Here is a 16,662-nt window from a genome sequence, read left to right on the forward strand (position 1 = left end):
AACATAATATTGTACGGCACGATGGGCATCAGATTATTTTACTTTTTAAAAGAAAGTCAAAAATAAGAAACAATAAATTCCCCCTACCTAACTTATGACATTGCATGACTTTAAAGGCTATAAAAAAATCACATTTATTTGCGGAAAATGGGTGTTTTTTCTTCCTTGTGATCAGCGTAGAATCTTTGTGTATGCTGTAAGTTTTTTACTTTTTTATTTAACATTTAAAGCATTTTAATTTTTTATACACAACACGCGTTTTGTACAAAAAAATCACATTCTCGTCTCTTCCTGTGGTGCGAAGCAGATCAGCAGGTCTTTTTTTTCCAATCAGAGGCTGAGAACATAGCGTACAACCCACTGACCTCTGTCAGAGAAGAGGCAGCACCAAGAGAGAGAGGAGGCATGAAGCTCGGCAATACAGAAACAGCATTCTGCAGCCTGGAGCATGTATGGTTCCAAGCGATTTTGCCTTTAAAACTTAGTATTTACAATTAATCAAGCAACGTAAAATCATTTCTTTGAACTTCAAGTCTTTTAATTATAATTAAACATAGCTTTCTCACCAGTTAGTTTTATTTTGAAACCATCATTAAACAAAGCAGGAGCTTATTGTACTTTCTAATGACATTACACGTGGAAAGATTATACATTTTAATCGATTTTAATTTTTTATACATTTGAGAAAACTTTCATCTGTAGAAATACCACAAACTAATCTCGATTGTATTTCTGAATGTTATGTCACACACTTAGTTCAATGTTTTATATAGAATACATCTAAATATGAAAGTCAGGTGTTAGCATAAACTATTAGTAATCAATAATTAATGTTAAAATTTGCACTTTGATAAATTGTTTCACTTCCACATCTTGTAAAAATATTAATTTACAAGAATTTGTCCAAATATACGTTAAACAACTATCAGAAAATAAGTAAAATACAAAATTACAACATGAAAAAGAAAAATGAGGGTAAATATAATTTACATATTTTGCTGACTATAAATCAGCAATTAATAACAATGTTTAAGTATAACTGTTTATAAAAAGCAAATGTATTACCTAAAGAATATTGTGGCACAATGGTAAGCACACTTTTTGTATCTTTTTTTTCATAAAAACATCAGTAGCACCAGATGTCTCAGTGGCTTTCAAAATGATCTTTTTCTACCTACATCTCTAGTCTTAAAATGCTTAAAAGAACTTACTTTTAACCTGTGCCTTGTCTTCTACAGATGCAGCCATTCAAAGTGCGCGGTACAAACCCGTACCGTGGGCAAATCATTACGTCATAGCGCGTCATAACACGTCATACCGCAGTACGTGATTGGCTGGCCAAAATGACAAACAGGGGCACTCGTGGTGCATTGGTCGGTTGTGGAAAGATTTAATCATTTAATGTCTTTACTGTGCATATTTTAATCCGCTTACTATTGAATATTTATATGGAATTTTACCACTAAAGGGATATTTTAGTAGCTGAACATAAAAAGAATAGGAGCATAACGCATCTGAAGGTCATAAAAGATCATAAAAGATTAGGAACATAAACATATTATGTAAACTGTATATTGCTGGTCTTGGTATTTTAAAGAAAAAATACACACCAGTATTCCATTTCTCCCTAAACATTTTAAGCATCAAAGTCTTACATGTGTTTATTTCGGAATCGTTTTTACGTGCTCCTTGCTCCTTCTGACCATGTTACTGTACGTTTATACAGTATACAGTACTCTGTGAGAAATGTTTTAAGCTTTTCTGCAAATACGCTTGATACCGGAGTAAACAAGCATACTTTTAGAATTTGAATAATAGAGAATATAATATGGAATCGCGTATCTAAAGAAATTAATTAACGATATAATTAATTAACGATATAATTATATTCATGTACTGTAACACAAACAGTAGTATATACACATTTCTATTGATATGTGTACGGCTGTTTCGCCGCTTGTCATGTGACCGTGTTAGTGGCATGATGGTTTAAGTGCCTGACTTATAAGTGAGAGGTTGGCTTTTTAAATCCAGCTACTGCCATTAGTTTTCTTTTCACAAACATTTCTTTGAAAAACTAAAATAGCAATATTATGGACACTCTATTGGCTGTTTTATATTTCTAAATATCACAACATGTTCGAAGAAGTCATTTCTTAATAACAATGAATAGTCACCATCTTTCCCTCTGAATCGTTCCAGTAGCAGGAACCTCTATTGTGTGGATCCCTTTAGATCAACCTTCAGATTTAAAAGGTTATTTATAATATCTTCAGTGTCACATCTTCCCAGTTTAGCTGATCTTTTGCTGCCTATGCATGCTTACAAAGCTTCCTAGGTAAATTATCATACTTGACTGAGAAAGCTTTAGAGAACTTAACATTTTTATTAATAATAATAACTGCTTACACTTATATTGCGCTTTTCTAGAAACTCCACTCAAAGCGCTTTACAGGTAATGGGTACTCCCCTCCACCACCACCAATGTGCAGCATCCACCTGGATGATGAGACGGCAGCCATAGTGCGCCAGAACCCTCACCACACATCAGCTATTTGTGGGGAGGAGAGCAAAGTAATGAAGCCAACTCATAGATGAGGATTATAAGGAGGCCATGATTGGTAAGGGCCAATGGAAATCTGGTCAGGACGTCGGGGTTATACCCCTACACTTTTCGAGAAACACCCTGGGATTTTTAATGACCAAAGAGAGTCAGGACCTTGGTTTTACATCTCATCCGAAGGGAAGGACGGCGCCTGTTTACAGTATAGTGTCTCCGTCACTATACTGGGGCATTAGGACCCACATGGACCGCAGGGTGAGTGCCCCCAGCTTTACAATACGATGTAAATACGACATTTACATTGGCGTTATTAATTTGTCACTTGAGTGTATGGAGGGGTGTCAGCTGTCAATGAGAGCAGACCCCCCCTCTTAGGCTGGGCAAACGATTTTTTTAATTTTTAAAAAAGAAATAAAAAATTAGATATAATGATATAAACATTTACTGCAATACAATACTACAACATTTCGGCTGTGAATCCTTCTTCACGTGTGAGGGTCTTCAGCTCAAAATGAAACGCTTGGAGTTTGTAATGTAGGGCGCTCTGGACAGGTTAAACTTAAATGCAGGAAAAATGTATTTCCCAGAAGCTACAGTATACTGATTCTTATGGAAGCCTGTTTCCACTAGGGAGTAAAAAAAACACACACACACTTTTTCATTGAAAAAAAGTAACGCCACACTCTCTTGTTTAAAGCACCACGTCTCTTCCCGTTAAAAGGAGGAGACACTTTACACTTTAACTCTTCAGTTCACAGAGAAATTTCACCAGAGTCTCTTCTCTTCTTGTGTCTAATTTTTAGTTTAGCAGGATTCAAGCAGGATTTCAGATGAAAGGCAGTGACCTCAATCAAGCCCAAATCATAGTTGAATCCGTTCAGAGCATACATTACATTTTAGCATTTCATTTTAAGCAGAAGACCCTCACACCCGAAGAAGACTTCACAGCCGAAACGTTGCGTTTTCTGTCTTCTCTTTTAAGCATGTGTACGATGCTGTAATACAGTTTAAAATAATTAAAAGTCTAAAAAATATCAACTTGAATTCTTATCTCTATTAATATAACTATCAAGTGGTATTAAATAAATACAGCTTTAAAGTTGCATTTAATACCACTCGATATTAATATATTTACAGAGATAAGCTCTCTATTAAAGCTCAGATCAAAGATCAAGCACAGATCAAACAGCAGGATCTCACATACTGGGACTTATCTGTGATCAGTCCGCTGGCTGTGCTGAAAAAATAAAACAGTTGAACAACTCTTAAGCATACTGTAGTTTTTGTTAACACAAGTTTATCAGTGAAAAGACTTTTCTTTAAATTACCAAGACCAGCCATATACAGTACAGTTTACATACAGTAATATGTTTATGTTCCTAAATTAATATATTTTATGAGCATGTGAAAGGCATGTTGAATCGGAGATTCTCAAGAATTGCTTTGTATGATTGGAAACAAATGCGTGATTGGATCAACGAAATGCTGTGGTGTTACTTTTTGTCAATGAAAAAGTAAAGTCTTTTCGTTTACAAAGACGGTTACAAAGAATGTGGACCAGGGTAATACTATGAGTTTATAGCTTGTCCAAGGTCATTCATTATTAATACTATTAGTAATATCTTCAGTAAAGACTTTGATGGCGACAGCTCAAACACTGTACATGAGAGGTTGAGCTTTATTAGCCCCACCTGGCGGTAATTCCGGATACTATTATCTTACTTGCTGTATTGTGCGGTATTATACGGTAACCTGTGTTATACCGCGACACGCCCACTGTGTTTTACCGCGGTATAACCTGCTTGTTTTGAATGGCTGCATCTGTACTACATGCTAAATTTAGCATCTGCTAAATTTCTGACTCCCTATCCCATCTATACTCTTCTTTCAAACCTTCACACTCTCCCTGCCAGAAATGCACCTACTTATTCAAGGCCTTCATGCTGCCAAATCTGCTTCAGGTTCACATGATCTTTTATAACATGATTTTTTGTATATTGAAGCTTTTGCAAGTGTTTCTGCTTTCCTCTTCTGCTCTATGTCTGGTCATAGCTTTTTTCTGTTTGCTCATTTCAAAGTAAGAATTGCTCCAAATAACTTTCAAAAACTCCATGCATTTTTGTATTTTTACATCTAAACCATTTATTTACATCTCTAACATTCTAAATTCTCATTTGTCTTATTATTTAGACTGAATTTTAGCTTCAGCCTTAAAAATCTTAAGTTTACTTTTACCTTTTGTTTCTTGTTCTATAGAGCTCTTTAATTGTGAAGTTTTCAGATTCTTTACATTAATCTATGTACATTTTAAACTGTTATTACTGATCACCGAATGATTGCACTTCACATGGCTTAATTCACCCTTAATGCTGCCTCTGGTGGGAAGTTTCAGTGTAAATAAAAAATTAGATTGCTCAAATTTCTAATTGCTTATTCTATGTAAACATAAAGTAGTCTCTGAAAATGTTATTCTTGTTCCTTTTGGAGACCTTGATTGAAATTGATTTGAAATGTCAAATGTAGTTATTTTGAATTCATATTTTTGCTCAAGAAGAATTACACATTTCCAACTTTACTCTGTTTATCTGTTTGTTGTTACCTCTATATTTAGGCTCATATTTCAATAATAAATCTTACACTAATTACTAGTAGTAAATACTGAGGTTTTCCTTCCCCTGGACACAAAAATATATAAATGTATTTTAGCAGGGATTCACTTTTTTCTGTCTGTGCCTCTCCCTACTCTCTCTCAAGCACTGCGAATCAGATACAGAACAGTTAAATATGGCAACAAGTCAGGCAGCCAGAAGGGGTGGGAGGTGTCTTCCTGCCTCTGTAACTAAAAAGCCAAATAGGAATGGTTTAAGCGGCATACAGAGCAGAGTAGCTGACAGTTTGAGGTAGCCTATCATGTAAATGTTGCTTTGTTCCTGATAGGTTAAGCTTTTGATTTTTGCCTTGTTTTGTTGGTAAAACACAATGATCACAAGCACGGCCACGTTAACTGGGATGTGTAGTTTTTTAGTTCAGTTTGAATTTTAAGACAGGGCTTTAAAGAGAGGGATTACAAAAAATTTTTGGTGCCCACTTCTCCACTTTAAAGGTATCCTCGTTGTAGAAGAATTAATTAGTTTGCCAACTAACACAGACACACAAACTGAATAACAATACAAAGTGTATTACCAAGAATAGTGATTACAAATCTTTAAAAAACATACTTGTAAGATAAAGAGCACAATGATGAACTATTATATTAAAACTAACACTCTATGGGCACTACGTGGTGGGGGACCCTGCCCACTAACCCCCTTTCCCGAAAACTTCACGGGGCCAACTAAAAAACATACTTGTAAGATAAAGAGCACAATGATGAACTATTATATTAAAACTAACACTCTATGGGCACTACGTGGTGGGGGACCCTGCCCACTAACCCCCTTTCCCGAAAACTTCACGGGGCCAACTAATTCACAGCTGGATAAAATTTTATCTTGCCTTGTGAAACTGAAAATCCAGACTTTTTCCAATTATTTACTAGAATTGTCCGGCAGAGGAATATCACTGTGTTAAATAGCGTCTCTGTGCTCACTGAATCTTTCAACCCCCAATATAATAAAGAAATGTGTTTTCAGGTGAGAAATATCTGTTGTTATGATTGCTATTCTCTCAATAAAATACTATGCAAACTATATTCACATTTCTGGTAATTGTACATATTATGGTATATCAAATTAATAATATTATTCATATTAATATTTATATTAATATCAAGAATTAAGTAATAACATGAATGAACCTCTAGACCATTTCCAGGATGCTCAGAAACAGCACAGGAGGAATTGTTTCATGCCAGCCAGCTAGCGAATTATCACTTCATAATTTGGAGGGGGAAACTGGGTGTGGGCTTTTATTTCACTACATCACTCTCCCCAATCCCCACTCCCTGGAAAGATAAAGGTGATAAATGTGCTAAAACATCACTCAAAAGTGTGCAGTGTGTTAACACAAACTCTCCAAACAGAGATGATTGTAAGACCAAGGTGACTTTCTGCTCAATTAAATGAGAGCTACACTACAGACAGATTTTAAATTCTTCAAGCAAAATTATCTGTTTGCCAAAATCAGCTACTTTGCAGTACACAGATTAATTTGCTGATTTCTCATTGCTGAAATTTGCATTAAGACAAAATATAGATTTTCTTAATGCGGATGTAAACCTGAAAGAGGAGTTCACAACAAGCTATAATAATAAACTATCTTTATACATCTGGCTATGTAAAAATATAGCCAAAAGGATCTCTCTGATCGGGATTGAACCATGTTCTTTCAAATAGGAACCACTTGTTTTAACCACTGTTCTAAACTGCTGCTTGAGTACAATGTGCTAAATTACAGTCTATGAGCATTTCAATGTTTAATACCACTGTATAGACAATACAAGTTTTTTTAATTATGTCAAAATCCTTCCAAAATAACCATAACTTATATTTTTAACTGCCAAATATCTCAACTCCATATTAATGTAACTGTAGGATTCGTGCGATAGTAATTAAACACTCTGCCGGTATGGATGGTAATTGGATGGAGACTGATTCATATTTTTTTGTAGTTTATTACTGAACAGCCACCTTTACTACTCTGTGGAAATGGACCAGGACTTGTGGCTGCTTCAGTTCATAGCCAGTAACCTACAAATGTACTGAACTCTGTGACACAGCACCCTTTTGACTGGATAGAACATCTTTCCCTATCTGTCCAGAAGTGGGGGTTGGGGCTGAAGTTATTGTCTCCCTTCCTAAATTTAACATCTGATATATATGTTTGTAGTGGGGCCAACTTCACAGAGCTCCAATCCAGCACTTTAGTTGGAGGAGATAAATAAAAACAAAACATATTACTTGCTACAAGTTTTAAAAAAAAAACTGACCCTGTGCTCTGACCCCAGGCTCTCTCCCTGTCTGTGTGTCTTGTGGAGACCAAGTTGGGGTATGTGAAAATACAAATTCCTAGTACAAGCATATGGCCAATAAAGTGATCTTATTTTCTCTTATAAAATATTGTTACAACTGTAAGTGACTAGGCAGTATCTCTTAAGAGTTTAGAGATTTTGACACTGTTTCAAAGCAAAGGGAATGTTTGTTTAAGATGAAGTGAGTCCAGAGTCTGTTATCAAAGCAATCATAAAGTTTACCTTAGTTAATTAAAGTAAATTAATTTTTGGGTAAATTATTAAATGTCAATCAACAGTTCAGAAAGACACCATATAAGATCAGATCAGGACTGGAAGACAAGAGAGGAGAACTAGGAAAGATCAAATCATGACAGAGAGGAGATACGAAGAGATGGAACTTGAAGCTTGTGCCAGGCAAGAATCCCTTCATCTTGATCATTCAAAAAAATAAATGATTAGAGCTAAGTATTTGAACCTTGCAAAAAGAGAGCTTACTATTCTGGTTTTTTTGGGGGAACCTGGATTTTCGAATGAAGAATACCTAAAAATGGCCTTCCTGCTTGGTAGGTGCATGTTTAGAATTGGGAGATGGGCTCCCCTTTATTTTGTGACATCTGGATTTGTAGAGAAGAGATTCAACTACAAGTTGTGTTGCATTTAGTTTAGGCAGCTTTTCTCTTTTTGGCCTCTGTATACATTATTCTCGAGTCGAATATTTGCTAGCAGTCTGGGGTTTTCTGAGTGGTCTAGACGTAGGTCGGTACATACCATAAATATAGAGAAATGTGTGTTGTATGTTTATGTTTTGTGTACTGTAGTGTGTGTCACTGTCACTGTTAATAAATATTTGTTTAACCAAGAGTGCTGGAATGATTATGCTTTTTACAAAATCTGTGCCAGAGAACAAGGAATCCAAATGCTTCTAACTTTACCAAAAGCTCAGGTATATTTTTGGAGCAATCATTACAAGTTGGGGTTGGTATTATTTTTGTTATTGACTAAGCTGCTTGGTCAAATCCTGATATTCACCCTTTTTGTAACCCCCTCCTTTGTAACAATATAATCTCATGCTTAATAATATTAACAACACTTTTTCATAATATTACATATTAGTATTTTGTATAGTCAGCATTCCTTTGTACTCATCTTTTGTATCAGTTGATGCTTTAGTCGCATCAGAGACAGAGGTCATCTCTAATCAGCATTGTTAGACTTCAGCATTATAACTTTCTTACCTATTCTTAAACAAATAGTTCGTTGGCCTCAACAGCTCCAAGGAAAACAACCATCCCTCTGCACCTGCCATAATTTTCCTTCTTTGGAAAGAAATTACGGTTGCTAACTTTTAGCAAACATTGCTAAATGTGACATATTTCACAAATAGTTTACCAAGCTTATTAGAAAAGATTTAAACCATTTTGAATATAACAACACCTCTATGATATTTTACATATACTTGTTAATTAGTGTGAAATTCATTGAAAATATAGTGAGCATGGTATTCAATTTACAAGGAGCACTAAGCTTTATTATATTGCTTTGAAACATTTTGTTTATACTAATGAGATGCATTTTAAAATGTAGGTCATCTTGCTTAGAGGGAATGTATGTGGGAGTCATGGGAGAGAAGAAAGCCTGTTTGATTAGTCAGCCTGACGGGGTTGCATATTCTCATTAAAGATCTGTTTTAGAAAGGACAAAAACTGGTACAGGTTTAGGATTGTGATTGTGATTGTGATTGTGATGCAAACATAATTCACTTAAAGGTTTTAAATAAAACTGTTCTATTTCTGTGTTTTAATACATGCAGAGTCAACACAACTGAAAGGCATATGGAAATTAATTAATCAATTGTATTATTATGACATAGAGTCACCATGGCAACAGAGTCATATATGTTTAATGCTAAAATAACATAATTCTATACAGCTGCAGGAAGATTTCATGCATCATTAACCAGAGTGTTGTTTAACCAGATTATGATACTCATTAATCTTTTTTTTTTTTGCATTGCAGATCGTGTAACAGAAGTAAAGACTGATATCTATGTTACTAGTTTTGGACCAGTTTCTGATACTGACATGGTGAGTCCAAGTTGCATTTGTATGTTAATTTTTATATACAATACTGAAATTCTATACACATACTGTATATATGAGAGTAAAGATAGAAAGATTACCTTTGTCAAAGTTTGGATCACTCCTATGAATTGAGAGTTTAACTATCTCTGTTTCAAGGATGGTCTTAGCATAATATCTTAATTATGAATTTTCCATTAATCTCAGCCTTTAGTCATTCCAGGCTTTAAAGATATCTATAAAACAATCTGGGGCACCACTGTGGCACAGTAGTTAGCATTGATACCTTGTATCACTAGGGCCCTGAGTTCAATTCCTGGGATGTTATTTGCAAGGAGATTCTAGGTTCTCCCCGTATTCACATGGGTTTCCTCTCACTGTTCCAAAGACATTCTGGTAGGTTAATCAGTATCTGAGAAATTTGGCTCTGGTGTGAGTGTGTGCATCTTTTTGTCTATGTGTGCCCTTGATGAGCATCATGTCCAGGGTGTACCCTGCCTTGTACCCATTGCTTTCTGGGTTAGGTTCCAGCTCTCCCTGACCCTGTACTGGAAGTGATTAGAAAGTGGATGGATGGATAAAAAAATATAACCGTGTCTCTTCAAAACCTAAAGTATAATCAGTCTAAAGCAACATCATTATTTTATCATGTTTATTTTGTTGTGTGAGATAAGGATTTCAATTCAAGTTAGATTTAAACTTTGTAACAAATACAATGTCAATAACATGTAAGGATTCAATTGAAGGAGGCTCCAAAGATTAAATATGTTTCCTGTTTTTTTTTCAAATTTCAAAGCCGTTATATTATATAACAGTTATATAAAAAATCAAAATGATAAACCACAAGGTCCCAGTGGGAAATTGAAAAGAATAATTACCTGTTTGTAATATGAGATGAAAGAAAGCTATGCTAGAAATGCAATGTCCATCATTTGTGGTGACCCAAGAGATAGACTTTTTTTGGTGATGAACCCATATGCTGGGCAACCATCAAAGCAAAGCAGGGGAAAACAGGCAAATGGGAGGGGCAAGGTGTTTACACTGTGGCCTAGGTAAAGAGCACTCAGGGCAGCAGCAGTGCTATGCCCCTACTGGAAAAGCACTGTAGCTGACTGTACAAAGCACTTGGGGTGATAGCAGTGCTGTTAGTACACTGGGGCTAGGCTGAGCAATCTGTACGCTATCAGGATTGGATGTGGCTGTATAGAACCAGCTCAAGGGTCATGCAGGCAGGGGTCAATACCAGGTAGATGCAGTAACGCATCACAAGGGAGAGTCCAGGAGATGAGGTTGTAGGAAGCCAAGTTCCAATTTGAGATATTGTAAATACCATAGAGAAGCCAAGGGAGAGACTAAGAGCAAGGTCAGGAAAAGCCAGATCAGGAATCCAACAAGCACAAGAGGGCAACACAAGAACTAAAGAGAGTGACACGGGAACAAAAGAACAAAGGTAGCAACTGGAGAACACAAAAACTAGTGAACACAAGCAATAGAGAATAAAGCTAAGAGAAACCCAGTAACAAGCTAGAATTAATCTCTTGTGAAGACTCACTCAAGCAGACTCTATACCAGAGTCCTGAATAAAGTCTGAGCTGACCTTAAGTAGCCTGAGCCAGCTGAAGCTGGAGAGGTGGTAATAGCACACAAGTGGTCAGGCTTGATGTCTGATTGCATTTCAGGCCAAATCTCCACCTTCCTGTTAGGGCCAGTTACCACGGCAACAGTAGTTTTACTCCATTGCAGTCCAGGAAAGCATGACAAGAAAAAATCAAAAGACAGTCATCAATTTTCTTAGTTCAACAATCTTTTTAGTTGAACAATCATGAAAAGGTGACATGGACTGACATGTATGAAAAGTTTTCTATCTTTGTCCCTGGATGGCTTTATATATATTCTGCTTTTTATTCAATTGACGTATTACTTATTTGAATTAGTTGTTTGTAATATAAATTGAAAATGATCTTTAGTCACTGACTAAAAATAAATATTTGTTTTAGTTTTCCCCCTTCATATAGTTTTAGTTTATGGATTTTGGTGTTTACAAATTTAGATTGACGGCCTGCATCCTGACCTGTTGGACAAGGAGAGCTTTTTTGCTGAAGTTGTTGGTAGAATAGATCGAAAACATAAAACAAATTGTTGTCTTGATTGGCTGGTGTGGGGGTTGAACTGTGGGGACAAATCTCTTGAAAAAAGTTGACATTTAAAAAAACAACAAATGGGTTTCATTAATTATTCTAGCAAGCACTATTATGTTTCTGTCTGGGAGAAAAGATTAAAATCAGCCATAAAGTGAATCAGTGAAATATTAATCTAATATTTCACAATACAATTTAGTTGTATGTGTATGCTCTTAATAAAAATTATGACATTTTTATTGAGGAGGAAGGACACTAAAATAGTTACCAATGAGGGGAACATTTGGCCCCTTTTTCTAATTTGCTTCTCGTAGCTTGATGATCCAAGATCAAATACAAATTTTTGTAATAGATTCACAATGTTGGCATCAGGAAATTGTTAGGACATTTATTCTAAACTCACATTACTCTGTTTAAAAAATAATCTCCTGTTCATTAAACAAAAATGTTAATAAGTTTCTGGACTTGAATTTCTGAATCAAAACAAATCAGTATTCCTGTAATGTGTATCAGATCACATGTTAGCCTTGTTGCAATTTGTATTATCCATAGAGCACACCTATACTTCTTATAATATGCATGGACGCCAGCATGGTGACGCCACCGTCTTTCCCTCTGAATAGCCAGCAGGAACCTGTACCGTGTGGATCCCTTAAGATCTCCCTTCAGATTTAAAAGGTTATTAATAATATCTTCAGTGTCGCATTAACATTGGAATGTTCTTCCAAGTGTAAAAAGAGGCGATATGCAACGTGTCTCCTTCATACATTTTCAGTTTACAGACCGTACAAGATCATTTTTTATGAATAATGTCTACCGCATCGCATTAAAATTGAAACACTTTTCACAGGTGTAAATCCACCTATTTTCTAACCGCTTTATCCAGGACAGGTAACAGTTTCACAACTCACCCTCCCTGCTGCCTGTCTGATTTTTAACCCTTCTGTGCCCGGATTGCAGCGGGTAAGATATTTTTCCAAGAAAGATCTGATGACGAGGAAGAAAAATCACCCGTTTTTCGTGCACAAAAAGTGGTTATTAACTATCGAAACCTGTTTTTATCGCTTTTAAAGTCGTGCAATTTCTAAGTTAAACAGGAACACATCATTACATCTAATTTTTATTATTTTTTTAAATTAAAAAATTCGATTGCCCAGCCTAACTGTTGTGTTTATAATATTGTGGCATTAATTTATAGGATGGACACAGTGACTCAGGCACTCATTGAATGAAAAATGGTGCTTTATTTTTCAGTACAGCTGAGTACAGAGAGACACACACACACACTTTTTCATATATAAGATATATTATATATTTTTCATATATAAGATATAATGATGTGTTCCTGCTTAGACATTGCATGACATTAAAAACTATAAAAACAGGTTTCGATAGTTAATAACCACTTTTTATGCGCAAAACACTGGTATTTTTTTCCTCCTCGTGATCAGTTTAGAAATCTGTGTACACTGTAAGGTTTTTACTTCTTAATTAAACGTTTAAAATACATGTTTTGAATAGAAAAAAATCATATTCTGTTGTCTTCCTGGTATGTGGAACAGATCAGCAGGTCTTTTTTTTCCCAATCAAAGGCTCACCACAATTCACACTCAACCACATCACAGATCTGCCACACACACACGCCTCAGGACGGTGACGTCACTGCCTTTCATATGAATCCTTTCATATGGAAACATTTTGACACTGCGCTTAACAACCTTAGGAAGATCACAAAGCAAGCCTGTTAGCCTGGTTTTTGCCTAAAAAAATCACGCCCAAGAAAGTGAAGTAGCATTAACTATCAAAGGTGTTTCGCAGACGTGGCATAGTACGTAAATCAGGCTTTATGAACTCTAATAATTAATAACCCTAATTAATCGAATGCCAGGTGTGAGTTCATAAAGCCTCAATTACATACTATGCCTACGTCTGCGAAACACCTGATCATCTACTCTAAAGATTTCAGTGCTTTGTGTATATTCTAATCGCAGTGGGGACAGGGTGTGTGGGGACAGGTTACCGGAGTAAACTTAGCTTGAAGTTCGAGAATGATTTTGGCACGTCTGTAGCTTTTTCACGAAAACACTTGCTGTGTGTACAAAGTACATTGTGACTGTTTTCACAATGCCCACCGAGTTGTACCGCAGCATACCCGGCTTGTTTTGAATGGCTGCATCTGTACATCAAAACATTAGTAACACAATTTCTATGTTTCCAACTCCATTCAGACTATCTACCAAAACAGAGCTTTATTTAGTGGTCTTCTAACTAAATGACTCGTATATACATTCCATGGATTTGAAGTAAGGCTAATTAACCTGTAATTCCTGTAAGAATTGTAGGTAGAGACAAGATGGAGGTTTGGTTAAAATTTAGTCTGAAGAAGAAAGCTGCTATGAGCCTACCAACAGAGGGAGGGAAGAAAAGAGAGCCTCTGTTCAACTGACTATGAATAAAGTGAAGCCAATAATAACATTTTACATCTTTAACATTACACATTTTATCTGTGACATTTTAATTTTGTACTTTTTTGCAATGAATGATGTTGGTATTAACATATTTAAATCACAAATTGCCATGGGAAATCACTGTTCCTGTATTAGACTCAGCAAAAGAGGCAGGCTGCAATGCAAAACTATTTTTGTCTTCCTTCAAGCATTCATACAAATGCAGCCACTCAGAATGTTGCCTGTGATGCAGTGTGGTACTTTATGTGATTCACTGGCCTAATACGATCGATAGGTGGCACTTCTGATGCATTTGATGTAAGTGAAACCCTTGCTTCATATAATATGTTTCCTTACTGTTTATCAACTTTAAATCCACTTAATGTGGAATATTAATATGAAATTTTGTAACTAAAGGGAAATTTTGTCAGCTGACAAAACAACAGAAGCATAATCATCTGTATCCCATAAACTACATTAATTTAGAAATATAAATATATTATACATACTGTATATAGCTGGTAGTCGTAGCTAAAAAAATACACAACAGTATTCCACTTTCCATTACAGTATGGAACAGTATTCCATTTTGTGCATTGTCTTAAAGATAAGATCACTTTATTGGCCATATACAATTTCTTGTATTAAGAATGTATCTTTTCACATACCCCAACTTTCTCTCCATGAGACACACAAACAGGGAGAGAAGCTTGGGGTCAGCCATTTATATAGCACCCCTGGAACAGTTGGGGTTAAGGGCCTTGTTCAGGTGCGTAACAGAGTAGGATTCCTTTACCGGCGGCAGGATACGAACCGGCAACCTTCCAGCCACTGGGGCACAGAGTCTGTGGCTTAGCCTGATTCCGTCAGTATTGTTGTTAAAAAGATGTAGTACTTTTTCAAATCAACTTAATGGGGAATATTAACATGGAATCATGTAAGTAAAGAAATGTTGGTAGTTGAAAATAAAAATAGTTACTGAATAAATTCATGGATCTTAATATAATATATTTATATAGCAGGGAGTAGTACCATGAAAAAATGAGACAAGGCTGGGACACCCTCAGAATGAAAAACTACAAAAACATGGAGGAGAAGTGGTAGCTAAACATATAAACAACTGAAGTATATTAATGTCTCAGAATATTATTAATTTGTGAATAACAAATAATTTAAAACTGCTTGTATTTTGTTGAGGGTGATTTATTATTGTTTTCACAACTTTCGGTTTCTCATTAAAACACTTATTTTTGAGAGATGATGTTTCAGATCGGTGTCTTTGCAAGAGCCTTCAAACCACACGCATTTTAAAGATCACAATTTGTGAAAATGTTCACAATGTTTATATAAACAATATCTATTAACCGATTGCATTTTTAGAAACCTTAGTTTTTATTTGTTTAAGCTCAATTATGCATAGGCTTGATTAAAGCCGATCCATGGTGCAAATGAATTCATAATGTAAGAATTGCTATTCAAAAGCTATTTATGCAAATCATCTCACCATATAAAGCAAAATAACACAAACAAAAACCCAAATCCTTTACAATTATGCATCTCATGTGAGTATTAAGTTACAGTTTTTGTGCTTCAATTAAGGACTTCTGAAAACTCTCTTTTTGAAAACTCTCAAATACCACACCAATACTTCTGTAGTTCTACTTGAACAATGCCAGTAATTAAATGAGACTATAAATACACAGAATGTAGTGGAACTTTCACATTCCCCATCTCTATGCCTTGCAAGAACACACTTACTGTAATTCACAAGAAGTCTGGTCTTTTTAAATAAAAGCCATTATAAAAAAGAAGGTTTTGGGTCTAGATTTGAAAGAGCACAGGAAGGGGGACTCTCTGATATCCTTGGAGACTAAAGAAGCCTGCTATCAATAAAATATCTGCCTTGCGACATTTTTCAAACTGCTCCAAAGTCATGGACAGAGTAAAATTATCCTAAATTAATGCCTTGATGGACACACCACTAATTACCCCTACACAGCACCCATAATACAAAGGACCACTAAGACTAAAATAATCCCAGGTGCACATGCACACCCAGTTAAAAAATACCGGCTTCACAAAACAGATGAAAGTTCCCTGACCAGCCCCCAAATCTGTTACATCCCCACTATAGTCACCACAAGGTGAAAGTGGGAAACAACATAAAAAACAGATATAACAATCACGCAGACAGAAACTGAATAACAATGCCAAGTGTATTTGCAAGAATAGCAATTACAGATGCTTAAAAAATGTACTGGTAAGATAAAAGATTTTATATTAAAAATAACACTCTGTGGGTACTACACGGTGGGGGACGCTGACCACTAACTGCCTTTCCTGAAAACTTCAATGGGCCAACTGCACTTAACTAGTTCCCTAGATACAATTTGATCTTGACTCATGAGACCAGAAATCCAGAATTTTGTCAACTTTTACTTTATTTACTTAAGTTATTTCTGCTGAGTAACCTCAGTATATTAAA

At 35.6% G+C, this 16,662-nt stretch overlaps 1 protein-coding gene across 1 annotated transcript in view; it reads left to right on the forward strand.

Annotated features, from left to right (window-relative positions):
• gabra2a (gamma-aminobutyric acid type A receptor subunit alpha2a) overlaps positions 1–16,662 on the forward strand; it is a 377,683-nt gene that overhangs the window by 16,719 nt on the left and 344,302 nt on the right. Inside the window, exon 4 of the mRNA XM_088627451.1 lies at positions 9,531–9,598. Coding sequence (XP_088483577.1) covers positions 9,531–9,598 — 68 coding nt within the window. The remainder of the gene's footprint in view (positions 1–9,530; positions 9,599–16,662) is intronic.

The sequence above is a fragment of the Lepisosteus platostomus genome, chromosome 1 (genome assembly GCF_059453375.1).
Source record: "Lepisosteus platostomus isolate fLepPlt1 chromosome 1, fLepPlt1.hap1, whole genome shotgun sequence".
Lineage (NCBI taxonomy): Eukaryota > Metazoa > Chordata > Actinopteri > Semionotiformes > Lepisosteidae > Lepisosteus > Lepisosteus platostomus.